The 17,427-nt window shown below is 39.9% G+C and overlaps 1 protein-coding gene across 1 annotated transcript in view; it reads left to right on the forward strand.

Moving 5' to 3' along the window:
- LOC102684917 (zeta-sarcoglycan) overlaps positions 1-17,427 on the forward strand; it is a 212,021-nt gene that overhangs the window by 165,351 nt on the left and 29,243 nt on the right. The window contains exons 4-6 of the mRNA XM_006629983.3: positions 4,649-4,736; positions 14,646-14,768; positions 16,054-16,126. Coding sequence (XP_006630046.2) covers positions 4,649-4,736; positions 14,646-14,768; positions 16,054-16,126 — 284 coding nt within the window. The remainder of the gene's footprint in view (positions 1-4,648; positions 4,737-14,645; positions 14,769-16,053; positions 16,127-17,427) is intronic.

Below are 17,427 nucleotides of genomic sequence, written 5' to 3' on the forward strand. Positions count from 1 at the left end.
CACCTCCATGTTAATCCTTAAATTCTCATCACATTAAACTCCATGTTTAGTTATCTATTTAAAATCAGCAGGCAAGCTAACAGGGAACAGTAATCCCCAGTCTGTGGACTGAAATTACTTACTGAGTAAACTGGTTGTTCATTTTAGAAAATCTACCATTATATGATTGTTTAGCCTTGAATCCAGGACAATCTAAGCAAAGCTTCTTAAGTAATTTGCGTCCCTGCACACATCTTAAAAAACTCTATTATGGTATGTTTAACTTAATAATAAAAAGGGATAACATTTCATAAATCCAGCAATGTATTCTTGTAGTTAGATCTGTGTGTGCTCTGACTTTAAACCATTTGTAAACTACGTTTAAAACTGATTTATCGAAAACAGGTATAGTTGCCTAAACCCACTTACAACTAGCATAGAAAGCTGTAGAAGTGCATGCAGACGATATGACAGACATCTTAAAAATATATATTAAAAATAGTGATTTATGCATACAGCTATTACAAGTATTTCTTTGCACAGAATACAGCATCAGCCAGCCATTCAACGGTCTGTAGCCTGTGCTATTTACAGGACAAATGGATGACGTCTCTCTTAGCAGGACTGCTGATGCTCTAATTTGTCTTTGAGATGAAAAGGCTGACCCCTCCACTGAATTGTACTCAGAGCACTATAAAAAGCCACCTTCTGAAACATGGCCATCGGTTTCTTGCAGGATTAATCATTTGAGTGCTTTGGTAACTACCTGGGAAACCTAAAGCGAGCATAATGTGCCTTCCGTAATTGCTGGGCTACAGCGATACCCCAGTTCTACAGCATAAGAAGTGACATTTACGGTAAGCAAGAGGAGCAGTGGGGATTCATCCTCTTGGGGTGATCAGGGATGCATCACTGAGAGGAACTAGTATTGTGATTAATAAAAGATGCGATTTCACCTAAAGCAGGTTTTTCTGTCCATTTTCAGAGGTAAGTTGTTTGTCAAGAAGGTAACTGAATTAGGCGAGGTGATCATCTGCATTCGTTATTTTTTCAGGGCTTGGGGCTGGGATACAGAGAACAGAGTGAGTGATTGTTGACCCAATAGATCTCCACTGGACATCACATAGGGGGCGAGTTTCCCCTAAAGCGATGAATCTTGGAGATTAACGAGCAACTCGTACAGTACAGTACGTGCAACTTTTTCGAGTGTTCCCCAAAACCCCTCCAAAATCGGTCATTTTACAAGCGAGTATCAAGTACTCCTTTGCTGTCACTTAGCAAAAAGCAACACAGGTCGATTGAAACAATCGATTGTCAATACTTTCATTATCTGGTGTCGTTTTTGGTCCTTCGGTGGAAGGAAATAAAGTTGCGAAAAGGAATATGGCATCATAATTTAACAACCAATCGTGGCAAAGCATATACAGTAGATAGGCACAAAATCGGACACCCATTGTTTCCAAGAGAAAATAAAATAAAATGACAGACATGCCCTAAAATAAAGCCACGACTCACTGCGTGGACGATGTATGCGTCTGCCTCTGCGTTTGTGATTTAAAGCAAGAATGTTTTGGCACGCAGCCATTGTTAAGAATCACAGTGTTTCATGAGACAATACTGCTGTTATTTATAGTTATTGGTTGTACTGGAACTACATTTTAATTGGTCTTATGACATCTGGAAAAGTTAACTACTAAGCTTGGCATGCGTTATTCAACAAATACAGGACCTATAACCAAATTTAAAAACAAGTACAGTAGATCTAAGCATTACCCTCAACAATCACGACGGTACGTAAAACGGTATTCGAACTTAATGCATTACTGCATTTCATCATGAAAATCATCATCTAGTCGAGTATAAATCTTGGTATGTTTTTTAAACTTAAATGTATTGCAACTGATTGGGGGGGGGTTCTCTGGGCACATGCCCTCGCCGCTCCCACCCCAGTTTGTCCCTCCACCACAGGGATCGAGCCCGGGTCTCCAGCATCATGCAACAGGGAACTTGCTGGCTGAGTTAAAGGACATCTCCACTGACCCAAGCGGCCAATGTATGCTGTCCCTTTAAACCTTTCAACGATCTCGTAAGGCTCCGTCTCTGGTCAGTCTCCTCACAGACGGACGTTTCCACTCTTTTCTCCAGCCCCTCACGGGGTTTCTACAGCGCCCATTCAAGTCTTTGCTCACTCATACTGTACACGGCGGTACGCCCTTCTAACACCGCCCCGACTAGTAGCGTCTCACTCCCGGCTCTCTCTCACAGCAGAACCTCCACTTTTCTCCTCTCACCACTGCAGCCCCTGCAAGGGCGAGGTCCTGCTGCATCTTTCCCCCTTTAAACCACTTCTACACCTGCCGTTCATTCACTGATTCACGTCAGGTGTGGTTACCACGGCAACGCGTCCCCTCCCCCCCCCACACCAGACCCCCCCTGCATTGCACTACAATAAATACATGTTCTTTTTCCAAATTTCTCTTAGTACAACAAAATATCAAAATCAGTTTTATAAAACCTTAGTTTTCTGAATTTTCCAGAGAACTGTCATGACGTGAATTTAATGTGCTTTGTCTGGCGACCTCTGAGGTAGCCAAGTTAGGAAGCACTTGGTGAGTAACAGATTACTAAGGATTTAACGTGCTACTTTAGTTTCGATGGGTTTTAGGAAACACTCGTAAATTAACGATCGATCTTAAGATCGAGTTTATGATGTTCTTAGCGCTGCGGTGCTTTTGGGAAACTCACCCAGGGGGTCATTTACACTAGCAATCATGAGCACAGGTGCCTTTGCTGTTGCTCTCTACAAATTCTAAATTACATGTAGAATTGCTTTGCAAAACTTTATTTTAAATGAATAAAAAATAAAAATAATCCTACAACAGTCGGGCCCAATGTTAAAAAAAAATGTTCAGGAGATAACCAGTTTACAGGATGTTTCCTCTTCGTATAAAATCTGTACCATCTTTCATTAGTTTCACAACTCTGTCATTATTTTGTATATTGTAAGATAAAAAGTGTATGAATAATGACAGGACAACTTAAAAGTACATTAGTTGTATTTCCTGAAGACATATTCTGTGGTTAGCTCTCATGAGGGAAACCTTTTCATTCCAAATAATTAAACTTTGTTGTAGTTCTGCTGAAGAGCTTATACTTGTATACTGTATATGTCTTATTGAAACTCCTGAATTGCAGATTGCTTTAAAAATACTTTAGCACATTGTTTGTGCCATTCAAAATTATTTTTACCTAAATAAACACATAGTTGTTCATAGTGAGTCTCGGTGTCATTTTAGTAAATCCATGTTTTTGATGTACAGTACAAGTGCTACTGTAGTCTCTGATTTTTAGCCTGGGCTTGCTTGGTTTTGTCATGGAATAGCACAGTAATATTTGCTATTAATGCCTTTTTTTGTTAAATCAATATAATAATGAAATGTATTATGCTGCACACTTTCTTGTACAGTACCCGGTTCTCATCAGTGTTATGAGGATTCTTAATACTGTATCCTACATAAAATGTAAGATACAGGAAGGTGATAGATACTAGCTTACGGTATGAAGAGATAAAATTCCTTGCCTTGTTGAAGTGCACTGACTATCAGGATGTCATGAACGAGATGAAGAAATTAATTCACTTATATTACATTATCTTTAGTATTGCAATGACCTCTGTCTTTGGAGTTTCAATGTACAGTATTTTGAAAGAACCCAATCGACAGTACTAACAGATGCTGGAGTAAAAATAAAACTCTATACGAGCTTGTAGAACATACCGCAAGCTTTTCAAATGAGCAAGTCGTTAAGAAAGCTGTTACATCACACTGTTCAAAGAAAGCTCATTCAAATGCATCATTCATTTTCAAACTCATATTGGGTATTATAGCAGGTGTTTGTTTTGGCTGCTGTCTTGCTGTCTTGTACAGTAGCTTGTTGTGAATAGTTTTATTGGAGACAAGTTAGGAGTTGCATAATCCCAGCAAAATGCGTGACAGGGTACAGAGCAGGAAGAAACACCCCAGGATACAATGCAGTATGGAGTATGATGAACAACAGACACTAAACCAGATCTCTTTATAGATGCTTCACCTTTCACCTGCCTGAAAGTTCGGCTTCAGGTGCTGAGCAGAAACGGGCCATGGTTCTTTCTAGAAGCAGGATGTTGTAAAAATAGTCAAACCGATGAGAGTGTGATTACACCTGACATTCCAAGTGGCTTCTTTCACTACTGACATCCCTTCCAGACAGAGAAAAAAGCACTTCTACAGTAGGCGATCCGGTAGTGTTTCACCTCATGTTCAGTGAAACGCCATTTAAGCACCATTTTAGGCAGAATCCCATGATACCTTTCAACCTTTCAGGCATTGGGTTAGTCTGCTGCCTCCTGTTTTTATCCATCACTACTATAACTAATCGCGGCGATACAGTCATTCAGGACATTGTGTGTTTAATCCATTACTGTATTTGTTTTCACGTCCGAGACACACCAACACACACATTATGATAAAGGGGGACATGGTCTGCTACATTCACTGTTATCTGGTGCATTAAAGGTGAGGCGTGTTTGAATAGCTGGCCATGGTATTGAATTTAATGAATTTGCTTATCTCTGTCTCTTCTCTATCCTCCCCCCCGTTATTTTTCCTTCCTTGTGTCTCTTCTTCCTCAGGACAGCCCACTGATCTTGCAGTCTGACAGGAATGTGACTGTGAATGCACGGAATGACCTTGGGCAGCTTACAGGACAGCTCACTGTTGGTGAGTTCATTGTTAAACATATTCGACTTCGGCTTTCAGTTTCAGTCCCTTTTTGTTTTTAGCATGGAGGCTAAACATTGAGTTTTTTTTATTTGATTTATTTTTCCTTTATTAAACTTTTTTTTCTTCCCCCCTCTCCACCATGGTCATAGGAGTATTTAGGATTCTGATCTCCTTCCTGCTTTTGTCAGGCAGGTGTAGAGACTCATTCTTGCTCCTTGCCTTAAAATAATAAACTCCTCAGGTAACAAATACTGAAGACATTTTGTACGAGGAAGAAATATTCAGTTAACTGTTACTAGAGTAGAGCCGCAAGTGTAATTACAGCTGTTGTAGGATCTTTTTGTATTTTGTGCTCCTTCACTTATAGTTTGAAGAACTGGAAATAAATATAAGCAAAGTAATCCTCAATTCAGGTTAATTACTGAGCTGTTATGTACAGGCAGGATAATGAGCAACCCTTGTCACTTTATAATTTTTTTTCTTGTTAAGTCTTTGGATTGACTGAACTGAAGAAGAGCGGAAATTAATTAATCTAATTAATTATATTCCGAAGGAAGCGATGAGTGTCTACAGTATATCTGCATTAGCTGTTCGGCAGTTTAAAGCAGGCTAAACTTCAGTTTTGAATGTTAACATCAGGACTGCAGGACAGGCATATTTGACTTTTTCCCCTCTGTCTTTGGCATGGACATATTTCCAGGCCCAGTTCCTATTAATGAGTAGATATTTGCAACAGATCATTTGAAATGCGCAATCTCTCTCATTATTTTAGGGATGCAAATTGCTTGGTATAGGTCAGACTTTGAATAGGTTTTCACTCCATGAATATAATTTTGGAATGTTCTTTAATCCCCGAGTTAAGTACATGACTAAGGATCTCATTCACACACAGTTCCTATTGCACAAGAAGCTAGTCATCAGTTCACCCTTTCATTCCGTGTTGCCTGTCTGGGTGAGATGTTGGGTGATGCCACTGACCACATGGTGACCATGGTGAGGACCATGTGTCTCCGGATGCCACCTCTGCTACAGGTCCCAGCTCCTCCTCCTGGGGGATTCCCAGGTGATGCCTGGCCAGGCAAGTAGGTGTCATCCTTAAAGGATGAAGGTGTGATGATCCCCAGTAGTTCGCCTGTAAGCATATAGAACATATTCAGGATTAAACGCACAGAGAAGTCCTGTGTTTCATGCAGCTATTAGGTTTGTGGAGCTACAGGAAGTAAGCAGCATTTCATCTCATCAGAAACTGAATCTCCAAGAGGCATTGTTGGGGTGCTGGACAGTACCCTTATGCAACATACTTTGTTTAATGTTTCCTTTTTTTCAGTGACTGATACCAACATACGTTTAAGAGGTCTCTTACCATTTTAAGTGATACTTGGCAGTCTAAAACTTACTTCAAGTGGAGAATAGTCAAGATTTGTCAAGAAATGCCAACCAAAAATTGAATTGACTCTTTCAAAATAAAATTCACAAGGATTCCTGGTTTCTATTATCATCAGACTAATATGTCCCACTGGAATATATCAAGTGTTTTCTCAAGATTTTTGGCTGACGTTTTGACACATTCGATAATTTTGTGGGCAACCAGTCGTGTTTGTCATAATTTTAGCTGCATCATGGGTTAAGGAAAAGCTATAGTTCTGTGGTCAGGGCCCAAGGAGCGATTGTTGTTGTCATACGCAAACCTGAAAGGTGTGACGTGTATTTGTTTGAAACAACCACACAAACCAGAGGAAGTAACGAATGGCCCGGTACTATACTGTACAAGTGAGATGATTAACAACCAGTGGCTATTGGGGACGAATGTAATCTGTTTTTAAATATGTCTTTATTACTCTTTTTTCCCTGTCCTATTACAGTTCAGGGAAACTTTTAAAGCCTTTTTTCAGTCAGAACATTGAGGAGCTGTTAAAATCTTTATTTTGCCTGTGAACCTCCTAGCAGCAATAACATTAATCTGAAAATAGGACACTACATCCACTGAGGAAGGTACAGTACATCCTGGGAGCTTGCCCAGGGGAGGCCCTGCTGCATTGTAAAACATAAAAAAGTGATTTGCCACATCTGCTCAGGTATAAGGTAATTTAATAAATGCAAATTACTATTGACGCTTTTAATTATAATTTAGGAGGTGTAAGTGTTTTGGATATTTTCTTTGGCTTTGACATGCAAATGAAAAGTGAAGTATGACCTCTAAAAATGAAATTGCATTTACTGGCAATAAGATGGAATATTCCTGGCATATCATGACTTTCAGTGAGTTACTAAGTACAATTAAATTACTTGCAGACACTGGTGCTATAACCAGTCCTTGAGAGGGCACTACACTTTTATTGTTGGCTCTTCCTTCTATCTGACAATCTCATTAATCTGAGGAAGGGCCTGTCACTCGTCATTTGAATTAGGGTCATAAAAATGAAAAGTGAACTTGTGTTATTGTAACACACCAGCTTCAATCAGGGGACAAATACTGCGCAGTAAATCAGTCAGGCCATCGGTGTAGAAGAGGGGGTTCTTAGACTCTCGCAAAATCATTGCTTGCCAGTGAGCATTTAGTGAAAATGTGTAACTTAAATACAGGAAAGGCTTTAATTTATTGACTTTTATGGTCTGACATGGAAAAGTAGATAATGAATGTGTTTGCTTTGTTCAGATGGAAGCGTGCATCAACCTTTACCGCAGTAAAGATTTTGTCTGGCACTCCAGGGGAGACTTGAGCACGCCTCTGAGACCATTGTACGCGCCTGGCTGGCGGTCTGAGGCCATGGACAGTGGCAGTCCTCAGGGAAGCCTTTTAAGTCGGCTCTGCGGGTGACCGTTAACTGAAAAGCGCACCAGACTGACAGGGTGAGAGGGGCCGGAGTAGATCGCCACGCGGCAGTGCCCTTTATCCGTTCTGCAGAATTTCAGACCCCACGCTGCTGTCTTAGCCACCCTTCTGCGGCTCATTGTGCCGCCTTTCTGCCCTCATCTTCCACTGGTCAACACCTTGAGCATCCCGCCCAGACCCTCGCCTCCTCCCTCCGGCCTGCTGAGGGAGCTCCTGGGCGGGCTGTCTCTCGTCCTGTGGCTGGCCGACTCACACACCTGCTAACAGGAGCACACTTTCAAACAGAGAGGAGTGCAGCGGTCTGGCTTTGGGATCCTGGGGACCCACAGGCCTGTCACACAGGGCTATAAGAGCTTTGAATATGTGAACATCTACGCACCTGCCTGGGTCAGTTATGATCTCGGTGAAACTGATACAACACAAGACCGGGTTCCTTAAGCTCACAGTTTATGCCCTTTTCTGTTTTGGGACAAAGGGCTCTTAGGAACTTCCAGCTCTTGGAAGGGGTTTCGATGTCTTTTCCATTTTGGTCAAGCCGTTGGTGTCTGTTGCTTCCTCCTCCCGTGTTGGGATAGTTTCCAAGGAGCTCTTTGGTGGGACAGACCAGGCAACTGTGATAGTGCAGCCTGTTTCACTATACAGTAGCACCTTGTCCACACAAAGGCATTAATGACTACATAAGACCTGTCAGACTCATGTAATAATTAAGGCCTGATATATTGTAGAAGGAATACAGTGGAATGGATCTGGGAAGACATTGTTTCCTATTTGAAGTGCTAATTCACTAAAGACTTACAGTATGTTTGCTTAACTTTCTACTGTTTGGGTTTGTAGGTTTCAGACTAAAGCCATCACAGAATGTTTCATATAACAGTTCTCTTCTATACTGCAGAGCCAACCTGTCCTTGTTGCTCATTTTTACTTTATGTTCCAGTGTTTAAAGCCAACATCAGCAGCACACTGACACTAAAATGGACAATGGTAACCCTGTTGAAACCATGTTCTCAATGGTTGACGCTAATTAAGTTACATGTGGGACATGAATAATTAATCTGTCTGGGAAAAACATTTAACTGTAAGCTTGTGTTGAAATGTTAAATGCAAACCGCATTGTCATTGGTTTTGAGAACAGCCCCAGGCACCTAGTTGGGCTCAGTGATATGTTTCAGATGGATTAAAGGAGTTAACATCACTATTGTTTCAAAACTTCAACCCTGATGAATCAAATAGGGCCATATAATAGTGATATTCTTTGTGAGGGATCATAGATTTTCTAATGTAGTAATTGAAACAGGGTTTATAGTCCTCCACAGACCATTTGCTTGTGACTTCATGACTAAAATAATTCTCATTAATATTCTCTGCCATCCATCTTATTTGATTTTGTACTTATCCCATTATGTAGGCTTAATCATTCGTTAGTATTTTTTGTAGTCTTCATGACTATTTGCCACTGTGATATCTTTAATAAATTAATGGTATATTTTATCCCTTTTAAATTCCTGCGACTCTTTGGGGAGAGAAATTGTCTCATTTTCATTGTTCTTTTACTGAGTATCTTTTTTTATGTATTGCATATAAATGAAATATAATATAAACAAACAGCCGCTGTCTTTAATGTCAACAAAGGTTATGTTTAGATATGTACTGAAAAATCTATGGAAAAATAATCACTGGGTTTTGAAAAAAACTACTACAGCACCCTCTATGGTAGCTGATAAAAATGAATAATAATGTAATTACAATTACCTTTAAAGTTTCGTTAGGTATTGCCATTAAAAAAGGCATTGAACAGACACGAAAATGGCTTTTTTAAAATTCAGTAAACCAGCTTATTAGGTTGACAGAGAGACGCAGCTTTTAAAATGTTCAGTAGTAATGCACGTTGTATTATGTCAAAATGTAGATGTGCCTCACATAGCATATCACTGAGGGAATAACAGCTGAAGGTGTAGGGATGTCACATAGAAGTGATTCCTAAGGGCTTGGTTTCTTAAATAATAAAGGATATCGTAATACATCACGATCCCTCTTGTCAAGGGTGATCAAGGGGAGACACCCTGTAAATAAATATCCAGAACAATCTATTTTCGTTAAATTGACTTCACCTACAGTATGTATGGAATCAACCATATTTTCTTCTCTCCCTGATTAGCGTAGGTGGTATGAATGTCCTGATTTTTTCCCCCATTTAATTAATGACTGTAATCAAGTTTATGTAAACACTATCTTTTTTCCCCCAACCATAAATCATTATTTGTTTTGTTTTTTTGAAGAACAGTAATGCCTTGCGGTGCAGTTTTCTTTCTTTTAACCTTTAATACACAAGTTCAAAGTTGGCCTACTTTCAAAAAACAATTTTCTTTTCATCTCCTTTCATCTCCACACACTGAACCTAGAATATGCTTCCGATGCGTGTTCATGTGGTACACAGTGATCTTACCTAGCAGTCGAAAAGATGCTCAGGGATTGGAAAGGTCACCCCCCTCCACAACAGCACTACCATTTATAAAGAAAAAATCATTTGAAATGCTGTCAAAAAAGTTTGGATGTTCATGTATGTGGATAGTTTCAGAGAATACATATGATTAAGCTATTTTTTACACAAGAAGAAAATAACAGTATTAATGGGCAATAATTTACTTCTGAAATTCTCTGAAATAGTTTTTTCAAGAACCATTAAAGAATAACTAGGAACGAAATTAGCATTTCAGCTACATGGAATTAAAATTATTTTAACAGTGATGTACACCCTCCTAACAATGAAGTGACACTTTGGATGACTTTAAAATGATCTTGAAACATCATCAATCCCTTGCTGAGACAAAAAAAATCAATATCAATTAATGGTCATAAGAAGGCAATTTGTGATCTTATGTGCTCATTAATCTCGTTAATTACACTTATAATTTATTTTAAATGATGTTTTCCTTAAAGAACATAACTTCTACTTTTCAAATATTGGCGAGTTCTTAAATAGTACATTTTTTATGATGATCCTTCAAAGTGTAACATAAAATGTTATTTGCACACAACATCTCGAAACCTCAATAATTGCATTGCTTTTCTAGACTTTGTGGATGCTGTCAACTATAGTTAACAGTGAATCTGTACAGTAGCTGTACTTATATTCATTCTGCTCATGAGCTTTAACTAAAAATTAAGTAAATGTATATCATGCATTTTCAAGAATGATTTTGAAAGTGATAATCATAACATTATTTACATGATAAAGTTTGTAGTCAGTATTATTAGCATAACTGTAAAAAAATACACCTGTTGCTACAAAGTGTTCAAATGTACTTGTGCCCCTTTTGAACTGTAAAGATGTTAAAAAATCATTAATACAATTAATAAAATATATTTCACGGGTCAGAGTTAGCTGTTATCTGATGAGTCCTAATAAGGCTGAAATAGCTGTCTCCATCTTTGACCTTTAACTCTACAGTATGTGCTTTCTGCTCAGTTCTGCTTTCTGAAAATATCTAGAACAACAGTATCTCGCATTGCCACTTTCTAGCCTGGCCTGATCTCATCAGATCTCAGAGCCTAAGCAAGGTTTGGCCTCCTCAGTGCTGGGGCAGGAGTCCTGCAGCACTGTTTTTGAAGACTACAGGTGTAAATCACGGTGCCCTGGCTAAATTTAACGGTAGGATTCTTCAACCTGGCCTTGCTCAAGTTCCTCTTTAATACAATTGGTGAAGCAGTTTCAGTCATATATTGCAGATCTCGCTGTAGCTCGACTGGCTGCTTCCCTGTTGAGTGATGTTAGAGGCCTGGGTTCGATTCCCCAGCTGGTAGGGTGCATACCCATGTGAGCCTGAAAGTGCTACATTATCTGCAGTTTCCCTCATGGGATCAATAAAGTATCTATCTATCTATATTCATAATTGTTAGGCAAGAAAATATTTTACTAAAGAAAGAATGTTTTTCTTTGTATTAAAGTGTAGTCAGCTTTTTGATGAATGCATTGTGCTTTTCATAATTGCATAATAAGAGTGTTTATTTTAACAAACAGGGTATAAAGTAAATGTTTTTAAAAATAGTTTCCTTATGTACTCTTATTTTTTATGCTCTCTATAACAATAAGGGATTAAAAGAAGCACCAGTGACTTGCAAAGAATTACTTGCAAAGTGGTAATAAAATCTTACCTAATTATGAATTAAGGTAATTAAAAAGACTTTCCTTTGAAAATGGCAATACTCCTAGCTTGTACCAAGGGTGTCCTCAATTATAAGGATTAGCCATCCAATCTGGAACCCAGCTCTCTTGTTTTAAGCTTCTGCTCTCCAGCCATGACAGTGGGAGACAGGGAGATAGGCAGACCAGCTCCTCCAACACAGCCACCAACAGAGCCACAAGCCATTTTACACACAGTGCCTGGCAGGAGAGGTCGCATGAGCTGGAGAAGGGGCATGTCCCTCAGAGAAGTCACTGCAAGCTTGTGTGCACTTGGCCAGTCACAGGAAAGCCAGTAGAGCCCCATCGAACTAATCGTGACCCATTCCTGGCAGCACTGAGCATATCTAGTGACAGGACTCAGGCATATACAGTATTAGCAACACCTAAAGTACCTCAAGTGGGCTCATTCACTCATTGAGCTCTTCTGAAGCCAAACAACTTTAATCTTTCCTTGGTCTGGTGTATAATTTTAGTAATGTGCTAAACATAGTGTAGACATGGCTGAAGCACCACACCTCCATCCACATAAAGGCCAATATCCCACCTGTCGTGCTCACCCTGTCTGCATATGAAACTACCCAGCATCTCTGGATGGCATTAGACTCTTAGAGCCTTGCAGTGAGTGGATTGAGATCTTTTTTGAAGTCTGTATTGAAGTCTGTGACTGCAGCTCGGCCGCGGTGTAAAATTTAGTCCTTACATGATGAATAGTACAAAAGGTCTTTGTTTTGGCATCAGAAATGCCGTTTAGTTCGCCACACCAAAAGGCAAAGACAAGTTGTAATGAGCCCCCAAGCATGACCTCTGAATTTTCCCCAAACATTTCAGTTGCGATCTGAATAAGTCACATGGCTTTCATCCCTATGCAGTTGCCAACTCTACATCTGTTTTCACTCAGTTTCGAGACAGCACAGCTGATACGTGCTTAGTTGAGTTATGAAATGTTACTGTCCTTTTTACTCCCTGTACAGCAAATCTAAAATTATTTTTTCTTTAATAGTATGAAAAGGCACAAGAGGATTATACAAGTGTAATTTTGTAATCTGTGTTTTGCTTGTAATATAAGTTTCTCATTGAATTAGTCATTTCACATGTAGGAGCAACAGTAATGTACTGTAAGTTGCTGTTTACGTTTAATCAACACCCGCTATATAACATTATGTTACTATATAACAATAGAGTAGGAGTTAATGTCATTATTTCTGTTGAAACTGAGCAATTCGTTTTTTGTGGTTTACCAAAAATCTTGATGGTGGCTGTTCATGCTTTGTTTTAATATTTGGCATTCTGGTGTTGTAAAAATATATTTCATCCATATGATGTTAACCAGATAGTAAAAACTGAAACGCACATGTTCACAATGACAGTGTTTATTTGGGCGATCCTGTGCCTATGTTCCATTATGTTTTCTTTTAATGGGGTTTCAGAGCTATTGCTTTTCTGATAAGCAGATGTTAACAGCAGCGTACAGTTACAGCTTCTGAAATAAGACATAATATTTGAGGTTTGTTCTGTTTCATTGATTTACAGGCATGCCTTTAAAACAATCTTGCTTTTTTTAACTTTTTTGGTCGGTATTATACTTTTTTTGAAAAAAGAAAAATAAGACCCGGTTTCTTTTTTTCTTCTACCAAATATTTTTAGATTTGCTGGGTTCTTTAATAAAAAAAAATATCAGACATCCTAAATGCGAAATGTTTAGTTCATGTTTACTGAGCCAGATGTGCATAATGGGGAAAATTGTCCAATTAAAGCAAGTGTAATGTTACCATGTTGTCTAACTTCCAGTCTTCCTCCAAAAAAAAAAAATTGCCTCCTCCAGTGATTTTGCTAAATCTCTGAGGAGAGTTCATCATATTAAAGGCGCATTGTGTGATCAAAGAAAAGCCACACATGCTCCATGGTTGTTATGTTTTATGTTAATGAAGATCGAGTACTTGCTTTCCGCAGAGCGACTGTATTAAGCATAATTTTCAGGATGTATATGAAGCCTTGGGGGCTCTTAAACAAGCTTCAGTCACAAGTTCTGGTTCACATTTTAAACGCTTGTAATATATTCATCATCTGTTTGCCAGCCATTCTGCGTTTTTTTTTACCCTGTTTTTAGTATTAACAAGGACTTTGTTTCTCCTCTGGACAAAGAGATAAATTTGAAGTGGTGTTAGTGGGGCCTCCTAATAATCCCCATCTCTGAACGGGCTTCATCACGCTGTTCTGCTCCTCACCGATAGCAGGTGTGTGGGGAGCGGACTGGCGCACTCTGGCTGCTGTCACATCAACCAGGTGGGGGTACACACTGGGGGTGGGGGTACGTTACCTGCAAAGCGCTTTGAGTGGAGAGTCCAGAAAAGTGTAAGGAATCATTCATATTTCCCGTTTGAATGTGTTCTTTCTCTGTCTTGAACACGAGAAATTTCGGCCAGGACGGGAGACTATTTGTTGGAGAATCCCAGGAGACTGTGCTTGGTGGAGAGGTTTGTTCCCCCCCAAGTGTCTCTTGTTTCCATCCCTGAATGCACATCAGTTTAGTCTGACGAGTCATGGCAGCAACGCAACGGTTTTGTTAAATGACCCACCTTCTTGGGGGACCGATATCAAATTCAGGGAAGGTGAGGAAAGATGGGGAAATACGAATTGCAATTCTTTATCGGAAATTTGTTCATTCAGGAGCACAGTTTCCACCAGTGAATATGTAGCGTGTAGCATGTGCCTTTCTGTGTCAGGCCAGCTGTGGCATCAAAGAATTCATGTTACTGATTGACAGTCATCGCCTTGGCATTTCTTTTCTCTGCTCCTGCAGATGACGGGGAAAGGAGGGTGTCGGAGATGGGTTCGGTACGAGGAATCCCTAACGTGAAAACTCTGTGTTTCATCTCTGCTTAATTTGCAGGATCAGAGACTGTAGAAGCACAATGCCAGCGATTCGAAGTGAAGACCAGTGACGGGGGAAAAGTGCTGTTTTCTGCTGACGAGGAAGCCATCAGCATTGGCGCGGAGAAACTGAGGGTGACAGGTAGGAAGCGACTCTGTTCAAATGCGTGAAGTAATTGTCCCAGCTCGCCGTGGAGGAATCGCCTCAAATTATTTAAAAAAACTCTGAAGGATCCCTAGCTGTCATGTTGGGTTTTAGTTAATTCTTTGTATGTGGCAATTAAATGTTAAAAAGGAGACACTTTTCTCACTCTGCATGCGGCTTGAAGAACTGAAAGAAGCTCCCCCAACCACAGTTTACACACAAGACTTCCATACATACTGTATAGAAGGCAGCCCTGAGCACAAGACCAGCCCCCCACATCACATCACTGGCGGGAGCTGCGATTGATGCTGGTGTTCTGCTACTGTACATCCCTCTTTCTCTCACATTTTTTTTGTTGTTGTTCAGATATATTATGTCAGTGTTGCCAACACTTTAGGGGCCTGAGGTGCTGCGCATTTTACATTTCTGGCAAACATTTCCGCTTGTAACAGCATTGACTGTAATGAAGAGGAAATTAAAACAGGGGATAGGGACATAGGGTGCTGGAGCGCCATAGGGTCTTTTGGTTTGGATTCTGCCTAGGCTGTCAATGGCTTAATTGATCAGTTATTGACTTAATTCGTCTTAATTACCTCTGTTTCCAAGTCTCTGGCCAGAGAGTAGCTGGTGTTCCTTTTTTAGCCTGCAAGATCAAGAGCGAGGGTCTTGCTTCTTGCATCTCGCCCCTTACGTTGTTTATTCGCCCATGTTGATGACTCACTCAGTAGTTCTCTCAGTGATCTGCATCACCTAGTCACCCTTTTTCACAGGAGAAACGTTCGGCGAGCACGAGGTCAAGTAACACTGATCTTGGAGGGATGGTGTGCCTGCAGGTTTTCAAGGTCTCCTCAAAGCAGCTGGGAGAAGCTGTAAAACAGGTCCAGGTAACCCAGTAATGAGCTGACTGAGGTTCATTTGTGCCGAGTCCACTTGAAAATCTATGGACACACCAGGTTTCGGGATCAGAACTGCCTGCAGTATATCAAGGGTTAGAGGAAAATATCTCTAGATGTGGAGGAGGACCTGTATTCCCCCCGCCTGTCCTTCCCTTCACTCGAGGAACTCTAGAAAGTCAAAACACTAAAATAGAAAATAGAGAAAATCCACGAGGAAACAATTGATCTACAGTTGCATCTAAATCATGCTTGGCTTTAAGTCAAGCCAAATAATTCCGAACCACATCTCTTTCCTCCATTTTAAAGGCAAGGTTCTGGTGTTTGTTTTTTTTCATGTTTTGTTTGATTTTCGTGTTATTCAGTGATTCCTGTCGAATATCTTTCAGGTACGGAAGGAGCAGTTTTTGGGCACTCGGTCGAAACCCCGCATGTCAGAGCAGAACCATTTCAAGATCTGAAGTAAGAAATTAAGAAATTCTCTTACTTGAGAGTCCCATTTCTCATTTTGTACAGTACTGTATATCTCTCTGCAAAAACCCTCAAATAAGTAACAGACCTCTTCTCAACAGCCGGGTTCGTGGCCACAAAACGAGTCCCACGTGGCGTAGTGGCAACATCCTACAAAACACAAACCATTTTGTTCCATATTGAAACAGGAAAGATTGTGACATTTTGTTTAACATTTATGACAATTTGTTTGCACATTAAGTACAATTCTTTACTCATACAATGCCGAAAAAAAAAACACTAGGTTGGTCCTAGCCAATGTCTCTGGACCCTAGAATCACTCTAGACTCTAAAACAAGTCAGCCTGCACCACATTTCATCTCATCTCAGTTCGCATGCAATTTGTTTGGGCATTAAAGCGGTTTCTCTGTGAAGGGATGCGTTAGAATCTTTTTAAAAATCCCACAGTACACTATTCCGCTGAAAACGCAGTCTTGAAAGCATAGGATTTAGACAGAGACACTGTTCATTTCTGAACCCTTCAGAGCAGCATTTTCACACAAAATCCAGGAGGAATGGGGGGTTCCCTTTTCTTGTTTTTTTTAAGTCTTTCTAAATTAGCACACACACATTTTGTTTTTTAAAAGCCTTGTGGAGAATGTGTATTATCCCGAGGTGATGGGAATAGCAACTCTGGCATTTGAACACCAGGGATTAAATATAGGGAATCTATTCTGCTAGTCCTAAAATGTCCGCCTATGTTTGTTTATTTAAATGATAAGATAAGATCACTTTATTAGCCATATACAATTTCTTGCATTAGGAATTTGTCTTTTTGCATACCCCAGCTTGCTTTCCATGAGACACAGACAGGGAGAGAAGCTTGTGGTCAGAACAGTTGGGGTTAAGGGCCTTCCTCAAGGGCCCAACAGAGTAGGATTCCTCTGCTGGCTGTGAGACTTGAACCAGCAACCTTCGAGCCACAGGTGCAGATCCTTAACCACAGTGCCACCACTCCATCTGCTAATGTAAATGTAAAGAAGATGAACAGCAAAAAAAAAAATACTTTCTTTATTCTGTTCAAACTTTGAATATTTATAGTTTCTCTAAATGGAATTTGGCATAACCACGGAACATAAGATACAGTAAATGAGATAAATATTCAGTTTACAGAATGGGAGTGAGTGTCATTCAGTCAAGTACTTTTGCTCATCTACAGTAACAGAGAATAAAAAAAATTCCCCTTTTAGTCTAAAAATATTCCATAGGTAATCACACGCTTGGTCAGCCTTATTCACTGAAAAATACAGCAA

Source organism: Lepisosteus oculatus, chromosome 1 (genome assembly GCF_040954835.1).
Source record: "Lepisosteus oculatus isolate fLepOcu1 chromosome 1, fLepOcu1.hap2, whole genome shotgun sequence".
Taxonomy (NCBI): domain Eukaryota; kingdom Metazoa; phylum Chordata; class Actinopteri; order Semionotiformes; family Lepisosteidae; genus Lepisosteus; species Lepisosteus oculatus.